Source organism: Humulus lupulus, chromosome 3 (genome assembly GCF_963169125.1).
Source record: "Humulus lupulus chromosome 3, drHumLupu1.1, whole genome shotgun sequence".
Taxonomy (NCBI): domain Eukaryota; kingdom Viridiplantae; phylum Streptophyta; class Magnoliopsida; order Rosales; family Cannabaceae; genus Humulus; species Humulus lupulus.
This window is the reverse complement of record NC_084795.1, coordinates 273,209,825-273,227,983: the sequence shown is the minus strand read 5'-3', so window position 1 is coordinate 273,227,983 and position 18,159 is coordinate 273,209,825. Positions and strand designations below refer to the sequence as shown.

Here is an 18,159-nt window from a genome sequence, read left to right as displayed (position 1 = left end):
AAATTGAAGGAAGCTATTAGAGTCGTTGCTAATCTGGCTTTTGTATCAGACAGGCATGCTAGCATTATTCATGCTCTTGAGGTCATCTTCCCTGATGCCTACCACGGTGCATGCTCATCATATAAGTATGAATGTAATCGCTAAGTTCAAGACTGATCACTGTCACACAGAGATGTCGAATGCGGCACATGCATTTTGGAAGCAAAATTTCACAGGTTCTTTAACAATATAAAGCAAATAGATCTTGCCATAGGTCAATATCTTAAGGGTATTAGCTTCGATAGGTGGACTCGTGCTTACTTTCCTATGAATTGATACAATATAATGACAAGCAACTATGCCGAAAGCTTCAACAACAAAACCAGAGACGCAAGAACCTTCCCAGTCACTAGTTTTTGGAGTTCATTTGTTTCACACTTCAATCATGGTTTGCTGGGCGCCGTGATGAGGTAGAGAAGTGCACATCCAAATTATCACCACTAATGGAGAAAGATTTGGCAAGTATTATAGCTGATGCAAGGTACTTGAAAGTCCACGCTCTTGGACAGTTCGAATTTCACATGGTAGACCTAGATGGTGATGGTGAGGTGAATTTGATGACCAAATCATGCTCATGTGACATGTTTCCGATTATAGGGATACCTTGTGTTCATGCAGTGGCTGCAGCCATCGACCGCAGTGTTAACATTTACTCACTGTGCTCCCCATTCTACACTACTGAGATGTGGGGGGAGTCGTATAAAGAAACAATTTACCTAACTGGAAACGAGGATGAGTGGATAGTTCCCAAGGACATAAAGAATATAGAAGTTGTGGTACCCGTTGCGAAACAACCAGCTAGTCGCCCGAAGAAGAAAAAGGTAGGAAGAACGAAGACAAAACGTTATCCATCGACAGGCGAAGTATTGCGCAAAGAGCGTAAGTGTAGTATGTGTGGTGGTCTTGGCAACAACAGGGCTTCATGCAAAGCTAGATAATAAACTAGTTGTATCAATTTAGATGCATTTTTATTATTAACTTTGCTTAGCTTCCCTTGTTTTATTTTGCTTTTTTTTGTTGCCAAATTCTGTGTAGCTCGATATAAACTCAATATGTTTCGATTATAGCTCAATATGGGCTCGATAACATCTCGAAAACTGCTCGATGACAGACTTGTAAAAATGAATTTTAAACCTGATTATTTTCTTAGCTCAGTGGTTGCTCGATAATAGCCTATTATACCTTTACAATAGTTATATTTCTATAGTTATCACAAAAATACCAAAAAACACAAACAGAAGATGTAAAGAACCTGTATATATATATAGTCATCATAAAAAATTAAATGCCTATCATAATCGCTCTTGTAAAATATGTCCAATAAAAAAACAAAATATACAAGTATCTGATGGTGTGGAAGCCAGTCAAGGTTGCACTTTCTGATACCACAAGTCTCTTGTAATGCCCCAAATTTCCTAATAAGGTTTAGGACCTTGATTAGGAGGCCAGGAGGGCCATAATTGATTTATTATGCTATTAAATGATAATATGCATGTTCAGGTGTATTAAATATGCATGTGAACCTATTTTTGATTAATTGGGCGACTTTCATATTTTGGCCATTTCGAGCATATTTGGCATATATGTGATATGTGTGTGGTGCTTTATTATTATTTGGTTATGCCAGGGTTACTCGGCACAAGACGATCCTAGGAGGTAAGCTAGTGGGAAAGTCACAACGGGATTTATTCTTGACTCGGAGTGAGTCAAGGGGTATTTAGAGCATTACTGGGTTATTGGGTAATGGGAATAAATATTTGGTGATAAATTGGGAGTTAGTAAGATCAGGGGGAAACTCTGGAGGTTTTGACTATTTTGTCCCCCGGGGTGTTTTCGGGACCCCGAGCGTTAGGATTTGTTTGAGGCTAATTAAACTTGAAGTAACCTTTTAAGAAATAAAAAGAACGTTCAGTAAGTTCTCTCTCCCTCTAACTTCCAGATTCGTCTCCCGATCGCATTTTCGAAGGAAACTTGAGTTCTAGGACTCGTATTCAAGAGAGGATTGAGGCATAACAATCCTAAGGAAGATTAGAAGCTTATTACCTAGAGGATTTAGTTGGAAACAACTCAATCGGAGGTAATTCATGTTTTAAGTTTTAAGTTTTTTAAAGTTTTTAAGCTTGAATTGGACTTTGTGTTTTGATGAGTTTTTGTTAGATTTGAGACTTGGGTTTTGTTGGTTTTGGATCATGGGGATGTTTGGGAACTTTGATATTTGAGTTTGGAGATGTTTGGATAGGTTTTTGGAAGGTTTTAAAAGTGGGAAATTGGGGAAAAATGGTTGGTTCGAGGTTGGGCTGTGGCCCTGTTCTTGGGTCCCGTGGCCCAGGCTCGAAGAAGTAGGTGGAAGGTTGTGTGTGCTTTGGGGGCCGCGGCGCTGAGTATGGCGTGCCGCGGCACTTGCCCCTGGTAATTTTGTTTGGGCTGGGGGCCACGACTCAGGTTTTTGGGCCGCGACGCTTGAGGGTTTTTATGGCCAAAATGATGTTTTAAGCTTGGGAACTCAAACCTTAGGCCTCGGGATTATTCCTACTACCTAATTTAGTGGGATTGGATGTCTCGGAAGCTAGGTCTTGATTCCACGATTGGTTTTAGAACTTGAACTCATTGGATCACCGTTTATGATTGTGACTAGGTTATCACTAGAGGCTTGGAATAAGGATCGTGCTTGAGGCTCGTTTATTGGTAACCTGTGCTTGGACCAAAGTAAGAAAACTGCACCCTGTGTATATGACATGCATGGTTATTCTTGATGCATGTTGGATGTTTAAATGTGATGCATGAGAAACATGTGATTAAGGGTATGCCATGAATATTGAATATGAGATTGTTCAGAGCTTGAGTCTCTATGTTTATGCATGATCCTAATTATGCTAGCAAATGTTAAGTAAGCATGCTGAATGCCCTGTATGCGGATATTTGACATATGTTATATGTTTGGTAGCATGGCTTACTTGTGTATGGCATTGACTATTTAGGGTCAGCACTAGTCGCGTATTACTGACCCAAGAGTCAGAAACGGCATAAGCGTCATGAACGCAGAGCCAATACAAGATTAGCTCTAATCGATATCAGCGTTGAATGGCTCTAAGAGCATTAATGCTGACTGACTCTAAGGTCGATGAAAATTATAAGCGCTTGACTAGTCTAGGACTAGTTACTCAGAGCCAGGGCCAAAGGCCTAGGTGACTATTTGTCACATGGCTAGAGAGCGGAATCGCACGGTAGTGACTCTATGGTCACTCGGTGGGTTTATGTTGGTGACTATTCCATCATATACCTACCTTGTTTAAGCTAGTGAAATGATCACTTATCTATAAAGCCCGGTGACGCTATCATCACATGGCTAATGGGAACGGAACCCACCTTAGTGACTATTACAACCGTCACTCTTCTATTTGGGGCTAAAAGCCCTGGATAATTATTATGATCATTGATTGATGTGTTATACTCAATAGTATGTGAACCTCTTTGCCTGCTTGAATAGGGCTATATCTGCTAGGCATGCGCCTTATGATTTGATGACATGTTATTACTGTTCATGAGCATATCGAGTTTTCTTGCTGGGCTTCGGCTCACGGGTGCTATGTGGTGCAGGTAAAGGCAAAAGGAAGCTGGACCATCCTTGAGTTAGAGAGCTTAGGTGGCGATGTGTACATATGCGGCTGCTCGACCGCCACAGCCGAGGGTTGAATGAGAAACTAGGGTTAAACCCTGTTTTGCCGCTTAGATCGGCTGGTTGTAAATATTTTCTTGTAATAGACCTTTAAATTATATTATTTTTGGGATCCCAATGTATACAATAAACATTCTAGTGAAACATTATATCTTAACATAAATTTTTAATCCCTAAACTGCTAATCATACTTAGTTACACGATTTTGGCCAAATGACTCGATTAGCGAGTTTAACACTGTAACGCCTTGGTTACCCCAGAACAGTTATGGAGAACCGGAAATTTGACCTGCTACCCGAGTCCTTTGGTTAAAACCAATAAAAAGGAAATGATATATTTTATTAAATGCATAAAACTATTCATGGGCCCATAAAAATATTTACAAGTTATTTACAACTTAAAATGGTCATTACTGTTTCAAATTTACAAACCCGCCGACCTAAGCAGCAAAAATAAGGTAAACCCCTAGCTCCTCTGAGAACTCCTTGGCCGTGGTGGTTAAGCAGCCGCATATGTACACATCACCACCTAAGCTCTCCACTCAAGGCTGGGTGAGCTTTTCTTTCCCTTTACCTGCACCACATAGCACCCATGAGCCAAAGCCCAGCAAGAAACACAATAATGCATATAGATATTATCAGCTGATTATCATTATAATCACACAGAGCTTATAGCCCTTAAACAGATGAGTGAATATCACTTGAGGTTCTAGTAAACCATACTGAGTGACTGACAAGCAAGTCACTAATTTAAACAGATGAGTGTCTGCTGGGTAAGTCACTAGCCTTAAACAAATGAGAGACTGATGGGTAAGTCTCTAACTTAACAGATGAGTGATTGCTGGGTAAGTCACACAAGCGCTCGAACTTGAAGTCAGTCTGTCATTAATGCTCTTCTGAGTCATTTAATGTAGATGTCGATTAGATCTAATCTTTATTGTCTTGCGTTGAATACGCTAAGGCCGTCCTGACTTATAAGTCAGCACTGTGTGACGAGTGCCTAGTACCACTACCGAACTTGACTAATAAGTCCCAGCTTCACAGTTAATACTGACACGTTTGCCAAATCTGACTAATTAGTCAGTACCATGCACAAGTGAGCAAGATTTGCTAAGGTCGTGCCAGTGAGACCAGACTTGTTTGTGAATTCCTGGATGTATTTCCAAAAGATTTGCCTGGGTTGCCACCGCACAGAGAAATTGAGTTCGTGATAGAACTGGCACCAGGGAAGGAGTCAGTGTCTAGAGCACCATACAGAATGGCCCCAACTGAGTTGAAATAGTTAAAGGTACAGTTGCAAGAACTGTTAGATTTGGGTTTTATCAGACCTAGTTTCTCACCTTGGGGTGCGCCAGTTCTGTTTCTAAAGAAGAAGGATGGTTCTCTGAGGATGTGTATTGATTACAGAGAACTGAATAAGCTGACAATTAAGAATAAGTATCCTTTGCCAAGGATAGATGATCTGTTTGATCAGTTGCAAGGTAAAAATGTATTCTCAAAGATCGACCTTCGTTCTGGTTATCATCAGTTGAGAGTCAAGGAGGGAGACATACCGAAGACTGCTTTTTGTACCAGGTATGGGCATTATGAGTTTTTATTCATGTCATTTGGATTGACTTATGCCCCTGCTGCGTTTATGGATCTGATGAACAGAGTGTTCAAGGATTATCTGGACCAGTTTGTGATCGTCTTCATCGATGATATTCTGGTGTATTCTCAGATTGAGTTAGAGCATGAGCAACATCTAAGGTTGGTTCTACAAAGACTGAGGGAACACAGATTGTTTGCAAAGTTCAAGAAATGTGAGTTCTGGTTGTCTCAGGTATCCTTTCTTGGGCATATTGTCAATAAGGAGGGGATTAAGGTAGATCCAGCGAAGATTGAGGCAGTTAGAGAATGGCCAAGGCAAAAGAATGCTTCTGAGGTTAGAGGTTTCCTTGGATTGGCAAGCTATTATAGGCGTTTCGTGGAAGGGTTCTCAAAGATTGCTTCTGCATTGACTGAGCTGACACGCAAGAATCAGAAATTTGTGTGGTCAGATAAATGTGAGAACAGCTTCCAGGAGCTGAAGCAGAGATTAATTACAGCTCTAATTCTGAGTCGGTTCTACAAAGAATGAGGGAACACATATTGTTTGCAAAGTTCAAGAAATGTGAGTTCTGGTTGTCTCAGGTATCCTTTCTCGGGCATATTGTCAATAAGGAGGGGATTAAGGTAGATCCAGCGAAGATTGAGGCAGTTAGAGAATGGCCAAGGCAAAAGAATGCTTCTGAGGTTAGAGGTTTCCTTGGATTGGCAAGCTATTATAGGCGTTTCGTGGAAGGGTTCTCAAAGATTGCTTCTGCATTGACTGAGCTGACACGCAAGAATCAGAAATTTGTGTGGTCAGATAAATGTGAGAACAGCTTCCAGGAGCTGAAGCAGAGATTAATTACAGCTCTAATTCTGAGTCGGTTCTACAAAGAATGAGGGAACACATATTGTTTGCAAAGTTCAAGAAATGTGAGTTCTGGTTGTCTCAGGTATCCTTTCTCGGGCATATTGTCAATAAGGAGGGGATTAAGGTAGATCCAGCGAAGATTGAGGCAGTTAGAGAATGGCCAAGGCAAAAGAATGCTTCTGAGGTTAGAGGTTTCCTTGGATTGGCAAGCTATTATAGGCGTTTCGTGGAAGGGTTCTCAAAGATTGCTTCTGCATTGACTGAGCTGACACGCAAGAATCAGAAATTTGTGTGGTCAGATAAATGTGAGAACAGCTTCCAGGAGCTGAAGCAGAGATTAATTACAGATTTTGGAAGACATGCTGCGGGCATGTGTGCTGGACTTTGGTGGATCTTGGAGCAAGAATCTGCCTTTGATAGAGTTCTCCTATAACAACAGTTATCAGTCTACCATTGGAGTTGCACCTTATGAGATGCTGTATGGTAGGAAGTGCAGATCTCCCATTCATTGGGATGAGACAGGTGAAAGGAGATACTTGGGTCCTGAGGCAGTTCAGAGGACCAGTGAAGCTATTGAGAAGATTAGAGCTAGGATGCTTGCTTCTCAGAGTAGACAGAAGAGCTATGCAGATCCCAAGTGCAGAAACATGGAGTTCCAAGTGGGAGACTATGTTTTCCTTAGAGTCTCACCATGGAAAGGGGTGAGAAGGTTTGGGAAGAAAGGCAAGCTGAGTCCTAGATTTGTAGGTCCATTTGAGATCCTGGAGAGGGTTGGTCAAGTGGCTTATAGATTGGCTTTTCCTCCAGCGTTGTCAGCTGTGCATAATGTATTTCATGTTTCAGCTCTTCGGAGATATGTGTAATGACCCACTACTTTAGACTTTTGGACCATTAATGAAACTATACATACAAATCCTTAATAAAGCTTACATTGCGAAAATACCATAATTTTATTAGGTAACTTGTAAAAATAAGAGTTACTTACAAAAATATCAAGAAGGATATGGGATCCCATTGTCTTAAAAACAAAACATAATTTAAAATAAAGGAGTTGCATAGAAAGTGCGGAAAAATTACACATAAACCCATAAATAAAAGACTACATCCTCGAAAACGAACTCTCGACTCCTTGAATCCATTCACCATCGACACACAATCTCCAAGCATCCACGAACCTTACCACCACTAATAACTATTTTCCTGCACATTTAAACAAAAAGGAATGAGCCTAATGCCCAGCAAGGAAAATCTAGCACATACTTCATATACATAAATTTCATAATAAACATAAAGACATAACATAACACTTATTACATACACATACTATAATGGCCATTATTACTTGGGGTCCCATAGACTAAACAAGTCATATGCCCATGAGATTAGTGGGGTCCTACTAGCTAAGTAGGTCATATGCCCATAATCTATTTGGGGTCTTGTTAGTCATATAGGTCATATGCCCAAGCTTACAAACATACATATCATAGCACTTATCATAACATAAGAAACATAAGATAACATATAAGACATATAACATATGCATTTCTATCCTATTTTCCTTACCAAAGTTACCGGGATAAGAGGACAGCGTTGGGACTTTTGGAACACTCCTAAAACCATATATAACAGGGTGAGTAGATTGAAGAAAAAGTAATGAAAAGAATGGAAGGAATGGAATGACTAAACCTTTGAGAAACATACTTACCAAAAACTTATGTGTAAGTTCTTAGATTTCCTAACCAAAATAAGAATAAGGTTAGAAGACTGAGTAGAAGACTATGAGAAAGAAATAACATAATACCAATGAACTAGGGTATAGAAATACCTTGAATACTTGTAGACCAATCTAAACCTCGAACCGAAATACTATGAAACCTTACTTCCCCAAGTGTTTGATAAGCTTATAGTGATCAAGCTTATGATTCCCCAACCCAGGTGTTTACACTCTCACACTCACTTAGCACTTGCAGCCTCTGAACTTAGAGCAAAAGATGAATAATGGCTGGGTACTAGGTCCTATTTATAGAGTTTAGGAATGAAAGGATCTTAATTTTACTTGAATAAAAATAATAGCTTTTTAGGTGAAAATAATTTGAATAATCGTTCAGCAGAGGCTGAAGACTCGTTCAAAAAGTGCTGGACTTATCAAGAGGTTGAATGGCTGAAAGGAAAAAGAATTCAAAAACTTTTGAAATATACTGAAGGAGGCGATATATCGCCCTCTGTAGGCGATATATCGCCTGGGCCAGTATGCCCGAGGCTGTTGTGCATCGTCTCGTGTTTTCCGTATCTTCGTGCTGCGATATATCGCCCCCTATAGCTGCGATATATCGGCACACACTGATTAATTAAACACAAAATTACACATTTTTAGCTAAGTTTGAATGAAGTAAACAGCCTTGAATAAGCCATCAACGTATTCAAAGCTGCTGACTGACCTTATAGCATTCAAACTTTACCTCTTATTAAATTTATTCCTCAAAAATACTTAATCCTTAATCACCCATTCATAACATGTGCTTAAAATCCTATTGGTCCTTATCTAAACCTTATAGTATAATAAATATTATCCTTAATATCAGTCATATAATCAAACCTTAGGTTAAAATTAATATTCTTAAACTATAGGTTAAACTTAGAAAATCTATAAGGACTACTATGAGTGTCCAAATAATTCCCGGTCTGAACCAAAAATCCACAGTTACAAAGATAATACGATAAATACTATAATACTACTATCTAACTAGCTAAGTAAAGTTCTTGGACTCTACAATATGTATCTAATGTGAATCATATTTTGAGTTATGAGGATCTGGAGCTCGAGCCAGATCTCTCCTTTGAGGAGCAGCCAGTCCAGATTCTTGACAGAAAGGATAAGGTCCTCAGGAATAAGACGATAGCTTTAGTCAAGGTATTGTGGAGGAACAACAAGGTCGAGGAAGCGACCTGGGAGCTGGAGTCAGATATGCAAAGTCAGTATCCTGAGCTGTTCAGGTAAATTTTGAGGACGAACTTTCTGTAAGGAGAGGATAGTTGTAATGCCTCGAATTCTTCGATGTTGTTTAATGGAGGGATTAGTAGGCTGGGAGGGCCATACTTGTTTAATTATGCCATTAAATGATAATATGCATGTTTATGTGAATTATATTATAGTATGATGTTAAATGCATGCATGTGGGTCCACATTCTAATTACAGGGGTGTGATGGTAATTTGGCCCGTTGAGGGCATAATTGTATATTTGTATGCATGTTGATGATATATTGTTGAGACCACATTATAATGTGGGTTTGTTCGAGCTTTTCGGCATGAGACGATCTTGGAATATTAGTTAGCGGTCTAGTTATAACAAGTTTAAGTTCGGGGGTCAGGATGGGTCTCGGAGTGATTATGATGATTAGAGCGTTACCGGGAATTAATGGGTAACAGGATATGAATTATTGGTGTTTGAGATTATTGAGAATATCAGGCATTGGAGAGCGTTTATTATGATTAACGAGATAGGTGGAAAGTACCAATTTTTCCATTGGGAGCCTTTAGAAACTTTTAATTGACCTAGGGGTATTTTGGTCTTTTCACCCCTAGGATAGATATAACCATTTTTGAGCTGAGAAAGAGGTAGAAAATCAGAGCATACTTGAAGCTTCTCCCGTACCTATCTTCCCTTCAGTTTTCTTTGTGATTTTTGAACCATTCTTGAGGATTCAAGCTTGGGAAGTAAGCCTTGGGAGTTTGGGAGAGTGTTCCTCCATTGAAGAGCATCACAAGTTGAGCTTTGGGTAAGTTTCTAGCCATTGAATTCTCTGGTTTGCCCTATTTTGGTTCTAGTTTTCAGTTGTGATTTCTAGGTTGAATACTTGGTTTTGTTGGGAGTTTTGGCTAGGGTTCTTATGGTTGTGATGTTTGGGGTATGTTAGGATGGTTTTTGGGTTCATGTGGGACAAAAAATGGGATTTGGAAGCTTTGGAATCAGGTTAGAATCGAAGGAATTAAAGAAGAAGGTTTCAGGGGGCATCTGGTCTGGAGGTAGCGCTTTAGCGCCCACCCTAGGGCGCTACAACGCTACCCAGGAGGCTTTTCAGCATTTTGGGGGTTCTGAGAATAGTGCTGGGGCGCTAGGGAGCAGCGCTGTAGCGCTTCTCTGTTCCTTCAAAGTCCCGTTTTGAGTATTTTTAAGGGTTTTTGGCTTGGGGTTTCAATCCTTAAGGCCTGGGATCAAATCTACTCACCGTGTGGGCATGTTTCGAGGTCCCGAGAGTGGGGTTTAGGTTAAGACCCATTCATTGTTGAGTTTTATTAATGGAGGTTATAATTGGTTATGATTAGGTAACCGCTAAGGAATCAAAGGTCGATCGTACTCAGAAGTCATTCTTATTATATTTCTCGCTCGAACCAGAGGTAAGAAAAATGCACCCCATATGTGACATGCATGGTTGTTCATGAGGCATGTTGATTGTGTAAATGTGGACATGGATTGATTATTGAATGCTTAGAAAATCTTGCTCACTTGTGCATGGTACTGACTAATTAGTCAGATTTGGCAAATGTGTCAGTATCAACTGTGAAGCTGAGACTTATTAGTCAAGTTCGGTAGTGGTACTAGGCACTGGTCACACAGTGCTGACTTATAAGTCAGGACGGCCTTAGCGTATTCAACGCAAGCCAATAAAGATTAGATCTAATCGACATCTACATTAAATGACTCAGAAGAGCATTAATGCCGGACCGACCTCAAGTTCGATGAAAACTAAAAGCGCTTGTGTGACTTACCTAGCAGTCACTCATCTGTTAAGTTAGAGACTTACCCATTAGTCTCTCATCTGTTTAAGGCTAGTGACTTACCCAGCAGTCACTCATCTGTTTAAATTAGTGACTTGCTTGTCAGTCACTCAGTATGGTTTACTAGAACGTCAAGTGATATTCACTCATCTGTTTAAGGGCTATAAGCTCTGTGTGATTATAATGATAATCAGTTGATAATATCTTTATGCATTATTGTGTTTTCTTGCTGGGCTTTGGCTCATGGGTGCTATGTGGTGCAGGTAAAGGGAAAGAAAAGCTCACCCAGCCTTGAGTGGAGAGCTTAGGTGGTGATGTGTACATATGCGGCTGCTTGACCACCACGGCCAAGGAGTTCTCAGAGGAGCTAGGGGTTTACCCTATTTTTGCCGCTTAGGTCGGCGTGTTTGTAAATTTGAAACAGTAATGACCATTTTGAGTTGTAAATAACTTGTAAATGTTTTTATGGGCCCATGAATAATTTTATGTATTTAATAAAATATATCCTTTCCTTTTGATTGTTTTTCCACCTTAGCCTGTTAATAACACTTAGAGCACGTTTTTAACCAAAGGACTCGGGTAGCGGGTCAAATTTTCGGTTCACCGTAACTGTTCTGGGGTAACCAGGGCGTTACAAACACTGTTTATAAGGCACACCGTAACGGTCCCTGGAGTTTAGGGCGTTACATCTCTCGTCCACTTGTTCCTGAACAACCATATATTTTTATCGTAAATGGTTTCCAATGGAAGGCCAGAAATGAGATGCTCAATATGCTTGATAGGATACACAACATAATCTCCACTATAAAAAATATATAAACATTAAATGTTCAATACTATAAATTTCCTTAGAAACTAATACTGTATAAAAATGATGTTATTTACCTTCTCTTGGACTGAGTGAGCTCGTGTCGTTGTAGGCGGCGCCATATGAACTGATGTGGCTTCTTTCCTGATGCATGAATATTAAACACCAAGTTGTCCTTGAGCAATTTACTCTGCAGCAATAGAGAAGGAAACAACATGCACCATGGCTTCATAATTTCCCTCATCTGTGCATTACTAATAACTGAAATGTCTGAATCATATATGGTGAATGTCCAACTAGAAATAGAAGCCTCGGTGGCAAACCAATGAGACTGCTGATAGTTCTGGCACCAATATACATCCTAAACTCCTGACCAAGGGTACCTTTCTTTGTTTCTCGAGGCCGGTCACCATGGACATGACGTCAGCATCCCAAGGGTACCTTTCTTTGTTAGTACTTTTCTTGTACTGATCATATCTGGCAGGTATCACTTGTGAGAACATCACATTCATCACAACAGCACTCTAGCGATATGTCTTGGGGAGTAACTGGTGACGCCTACGAAGCATGTGTTGTGTTGAATCAATACGCTACAAAGAGAAGAAAGAAGAAAAAGTTAGCAAAAATCAGCATAAATGGCTGAAATGTAGTTTGAAAAGCATGCATAAAGCTCATATTGAGCCCCTATTAAACCCTATCGAGCCATATCAAGCTTCTATCGAGCTCACATCGAGCTCATATCTAGCCAATTTACACATTTAACTTCAAAACCTACCTTGTTCCCCCATTGAGCTCATATCGAGCCCTTATCGAGCCATGTTGAGCTCCTATCGAGCTCATATCTAGCCAATTCACACATTTAAACTCAAAAGCTACCTCGTTCCCCCATCGAGCTCATATTGAGCCCCCATCAAACCCTATCTAGCCATGTTGAGCTTCTATCGAGCTCTTATCAAGCCCATATTGAGCTAGTCAAAACAAAACTTACAATTTTTAAAACAGGGTAGAGTTTGTTAACATTTTAAATAAATAGCTTACACCATCGAGCCACGACTGGGGTGTCTTCCATGTTAGAAACCATGCTGGATCGTGACACCCTGTCTTTACATCCCTCAGAGTCATGTTGGGGATGTCCCCAAGCATTCACCTGCAGAGTGTCCAATACTGTTTGACATCTGACTTCTTGAGAGGGTCTAGCACCAATGCCTCCTCTGTATCTGCAACTGCATCAAAGCGATGTCTCTTCCTCTTTGGATCAATGTAGTCCTCAAACCATTCTAGCTTTCGTCTTCTCCTCTTAAACTGAACCTCATGCACCTCCTCAGGGTTGACAATAGCAACTCCTTGAGTCGTAGCATCAGGTGTCACAGCAATGGTGGGGGGAGTTGTTGGATCAAGTTCAAATTCATCTGGAATATCTAGTGACTCCGAGTCTGAATCTGCCTTGGGTTCCCTCTGTAACGCCCTAGTTACCCCAAGACAGTTACTGTGAACTATGAACCGTGCTTAACTCGCTAATCGAGTTCTTTGGTTAAAAACGTGCTTCTAGGTGTTATTAATAGGTTAAAGTGTAAAGCCAATCAAAAGGAAAGGATATATTTTATTTAAAACATAAAACTGTTCATGGGCCCACAAAATGTTTACAATTTATTTACAATCCAAAATGGTCATTACTGTTTAAAATTTACAACCCGCCGACCATAGCGGCAAAAATTAGGTTAACCCTTAGTCCCTCTGAGAAACTCCTTGGCCGTGGTGGTCAAGCGGCCGCATATGTACACATCACCACCTAAGCTCTCCACTCAAGGCTGGGTGAGATTTTCTTTCCCTTTAGCTGCACCACATAGCACCCATGAGCCAAAGCCCAACAAGAAAACTCAATACTGCAAGAATATAATATCAAACAATGATCATAATGATCATCCAGGACATTTAGTCCTAAATAGAAGAGTGACAGTTGTAAAAGTCACTAAGGTGGGTTCCGTTCCCTTAACAAATAAGTGATCAAGTCACTAGCTTAAACAAGATAAGTGACTGATAGGCAAGTCACCACTGTAAATTAAGGGAGTGACCATAGAGTCACTAGTGTGGGTTCCGTTCCCTTAGCCATGTGACAATAGGGTTACCTAGGCCTTCTGGCCCTGGCTCTGAGTAACTAGTTATAGAACTAGGCAAGCACTTTTAATTTTCATCAAACTTAGGGTTGGTCTAGCATTAATGCTCATAATGAGTCATTCAATGCAGATGTCGATTAGATCTAATCTTTCATTGGCTCTACATTCGTGACGCTTATGTCGCTCCTGACTCTTAGGTCAGTAACATACAACCAATGCTCAAAACCGTTGTTGAACTTGACTAGTAAGTCACAGCTTCACAGACGAATCTGACACCATTATTGATTCTGACTAGTAAGTCAGTGCCATTCATAAATAAGTAGGATTTGCTAAGAATTTAACATGCAATCAATGTCCACATTTAAACACTCAACATGCCTCAATAATAACCATGCATGTCATATATATGGTGTAGTTTTCTTACCTCTAGTTCGAGCGAGAAATAGAATAAGAATGACCCTTGAGAATGATCAACCTTTTGATTCCTTAGTGGTTACCTAATCATAACCAATTATAACCTCCATTAATGAAAATAAAAAATAATAGGGTCTTGATCTAAACCTCACTCCCGAGACCCCGAATTGTACCCAAACGGTGAGTAGATTCGATCCCGAGCCTTAAGGATTGAAACCCCAAGCCAAAAACCCTTAAAAATTCCCAAAACCAAAATTTGAAGGAGCAGGGTAGCACTATAGCGCTACCACACTTGCGCCCTAGTGCTCAAGTCAGCAAAACTCCCTCTAAGTAGCGTTGTTGCGCCCCCTAGTGGGCGTTGTAGCGCTACACCCAGACTGAAATGGCCAAAAATTTTCCCCCTTCAACTCAACCATTTCCAACCTGAACCAAAAGCTTCCCAACATCATTTTAAGTCCCAAATGAACCCAAATACCAACCACACATGTCCTGGGCATCACAACCCCGAGAACCCTAGCCAAAAACTCCCATCAATTCCCTTAAACCAATCTAGAAAACCAAGCTAAAAACTAGAACAAAAACAGAGAAAAGCTAGAGTTTTAATGGCTAAAAACTTACCTCAAACTCAGATTAGGACCCTATTCAATAGTGGAACACAATCCCAAGCCCTCAAGATCCATTTCCCTAGCTTGAATCCTCAAGAAGAGCTCAAAAATCACAAAGAAAAAGGAGAAGAAAATAGGTACGGGAGATATAGTTTGGTACTATGTTTTTCCAACCCTCTACAACCTTCAATGGCTTAAATCAACCTTAAGGTGAAATGACATTTTTTCCCCTAGGTCAATGAAAGGTTTCTAAAGAATCCTAAGGGTAAAATCGTCCTTTCCCGCCTATTTCGTTAATCATAATTAACACCCTCCAATTCCCGCTATTCTCGATATTCCCAAATACCAATGATTCATATCCCATTACCCTTTTATTGCCAGCAACGCTCTAATCACCAAATTACCCCGAGACTCACCCCGAGCCCCGAGCTTAATTTCATTATGACTAAACCGCTAACCTCCACTCAACGATCGTCTCATGCTGAATGGCTCGAACAAATCCACATTATAATGTGGTCTCAACAATAGCTCACCGGCATGCATACAAATATACAATTACGCCCTCAATGGACCAAATTACCAAAATACCCTTGTAATGAAATGTGGACCCACATGCATGCATTTAACATCATATTAGACTATAATTCATATAAACATGCATATAATAGTTTAATGGCATAATAAATGAATTATGGCCCTCCCGACCTACTAATCCAACCATTAAATCACATTAGGGATTTTGGGGCATTACAAATATCCCCTCCTTACAGAAATTTTGTCTTCGAAATTTACTTGAACAGCTCGGGATGTTGATTCCGCATATTTGGCTCCAGCTCCCAGGTCGCTTCCTCGACCTTGCTGTTCTTCCACAATACCTTAACCAAAGGTATCATCTTATTCCTGAGGACCTTGTACTTTATGTCAAGTATCTGGACTGGCTGTTCCTCATAGGAGAGATCTGCCTCAAGCTCCAGATCTTCATAACTCAAGACATGAGTTACATTTGATACATACCTCCGAAGAGCTGAAACATGAAACACGTTATGACGGCTGAAAACGCCGGTGGCAAGGCCAACCTGTAAGCCACCTGACCAATCCTCTCCAGGATCTCAAATGGACCTACAAATCTAGGGCTCAGCTTGCCCTTCTTCCCAAACCTTTTCACCCCTTTCCATGGTGAGACCCTAAGGAAGACGTAGTCCCCCACTTGAAACTCCATGTTACTGCGCTTGGGATCTGCATAACTTTTCTGTCTACTTTGAGAAGCGAGCATCGCTCTAATCTTCTCAATGGCCTCACTGGTCCTCTGAAGTGCCTCAGGACCCAAGTATCTCTTTTCACCTGTCTCATCCCAATGAATGGGAGATCTGCACTTTCTACCATACAACATCTCATAAGGTGCAACTCCAACGGTAGACTGATAACTGTTGTTGTAGGAAAACTCTATCAAATGTAGATACTTACTCCAGGATCCACCAAAGTCCAGCACACTTGCTCGCAGCATGTCTTCCAATATCTGAATCGTCCTCTCAGATTGCCCATCTGTCTGAGGATGATAAGTAGTACTGAACTTTAACTGTGTTTCCATGGCCTTCTGTAAACTCCCCCAGAACTTGGAAGTAAATGTGGGGTCACGATCTAACACGATCGACCTCGGCACTCCATGAAGGCGCACGATCTCTTTCACATAAAGATCTGGGTACTGGTCAACTGTATATGTAGTCCTCACTGGCAAGAAGTGAGCTGACTTGGTAAAGCGATCCACTATAACCCAAATAGAATCATGCTGACCAACAGTCCTGGGTAACCCTACCACGAAATCCATCGTGATGTCCTCCCATTTCGGCTCTGGGATATCCAGAGGCTACAATAACTCTACCGACCTCTGATGCTCAACCTTGACCTGTTGACATGTCAAGCACTTAGCCACATACTCCACTACATCCCTCTTCATCCCATGCCACCAATACAACAATCTCACAACTTGATACATCTTTATGGTGCATGAATGCAAAGAATAAGGTGTAGTATGAGATTCATCCAGAATCTCTCGCGTCATAGAAGTGTCTAACTGAACACATATCCGACCCTTGTATCTCAGCAAGCCTAAATCAGACATTTTATAATCTCTAAATGCTCCCGCCAAAACATCCTCTCTGATCTTGATCAGGTGTGGATCACCCAACTGAGCCTCCTTGATTCTCTCCAACAGTGTAAACTGTATCGTAATATTGGCCAACTGGCCCACCAGCAACTCTATACCAGCTTTGGTCATATCATCTGCTAACTCTCTGGCTATCAGCCTCACACTATAAATCTGCCCTGGACCCTTCCAGCTTAAAGCATCAACTACCATGTTGGCCTTTCCTGGATGATACAGAATCTCACAATCATAATCTTTTACTAACTCCATCCAACACCTTTGTCTCATATTCGAATCTTTCTGTGTGAAGAAGACTTTCAGGCTCTTGTGGTCTGTATAGATCTCACACTTCTCCCCATAAAGGTAATGCCTCCATACCTTTAAAGCAAAGACCACAGCCGCCAACACTAAATCATGAGTGGGATATATTTTTTCATACTCCTTCAACTGGCGTGAGGCATAAGCAATTACTTTCCCTGACTGCATCAGAACACAGCCCAAACCTTATTGTGAAGCATCACAATAAATCACAAACTTCTCTTGATCTATTGGAAGACTCAGAACCGGAGCTGTAACCAATCTCTACTTCAGTTCTTGGAAGCTGCTCTCACACTTGACTGACCACACAAACTTTTGATTCTTGCGTGTCAGCTCAGTCAATGAAGTAGAAATCTTTGAGAACCCTTCCACCAAACGCCTGTAATAACCTGCCAATCCAAGGAAACTTCTAACCTCAGAAGCATTCTTTGGCCTTGGCCAATCTCTGATTGCCTCAATCTTTGTTGGATCTACTTTAATCCCCTCCTTAATGACAATGTGCCGAAGAGAAGATACATGAGATAACCAAAACTCACATTTCTTGAACTTTGCAAACAATCTATGCTCCCTCAGTCTCTGTAGAACCAACCTCAGATCCTACTCATGCTCTGACTCTGACTGAGAATAAACCAGGATATCATCAATGAAGACGATCACAAACTAGTCCAGATAATCCTTGAACACTCTGTTCATCATATCCATAAAAACAGCAGGGGGATTAGTCAATCCAAAAGACATGACTAAAAACTCATATTGCCCATACCTGGTGCGAAAAGCAGTCTTCAGTATGTATCCCTCCTTGACCCTCAACTGATGATAACCAGA

General features: G+C 40.7%; 1 protein-coding gene across 1 annotated transcript; it reads left to right on the top strand.

Annotated features, from left to right (window-relative positions):
- Positions 1 to 482: 482 nt before the first annotated feature.
- On the top strand, positions 483 to 977 carry LOC133825714 (uncharacterized). Its single transcript, XM_062258623.1, has one exon. It carries the CDS (start codon positions 483 to 485, stop codon positions 975 to 977), a length of 495 nt encoding a protein of 164 aa, XP_062114607.1.
- The last annotated feature ends 17,182 nt before the right edge of the window (positions 978 to 18,159 follow it).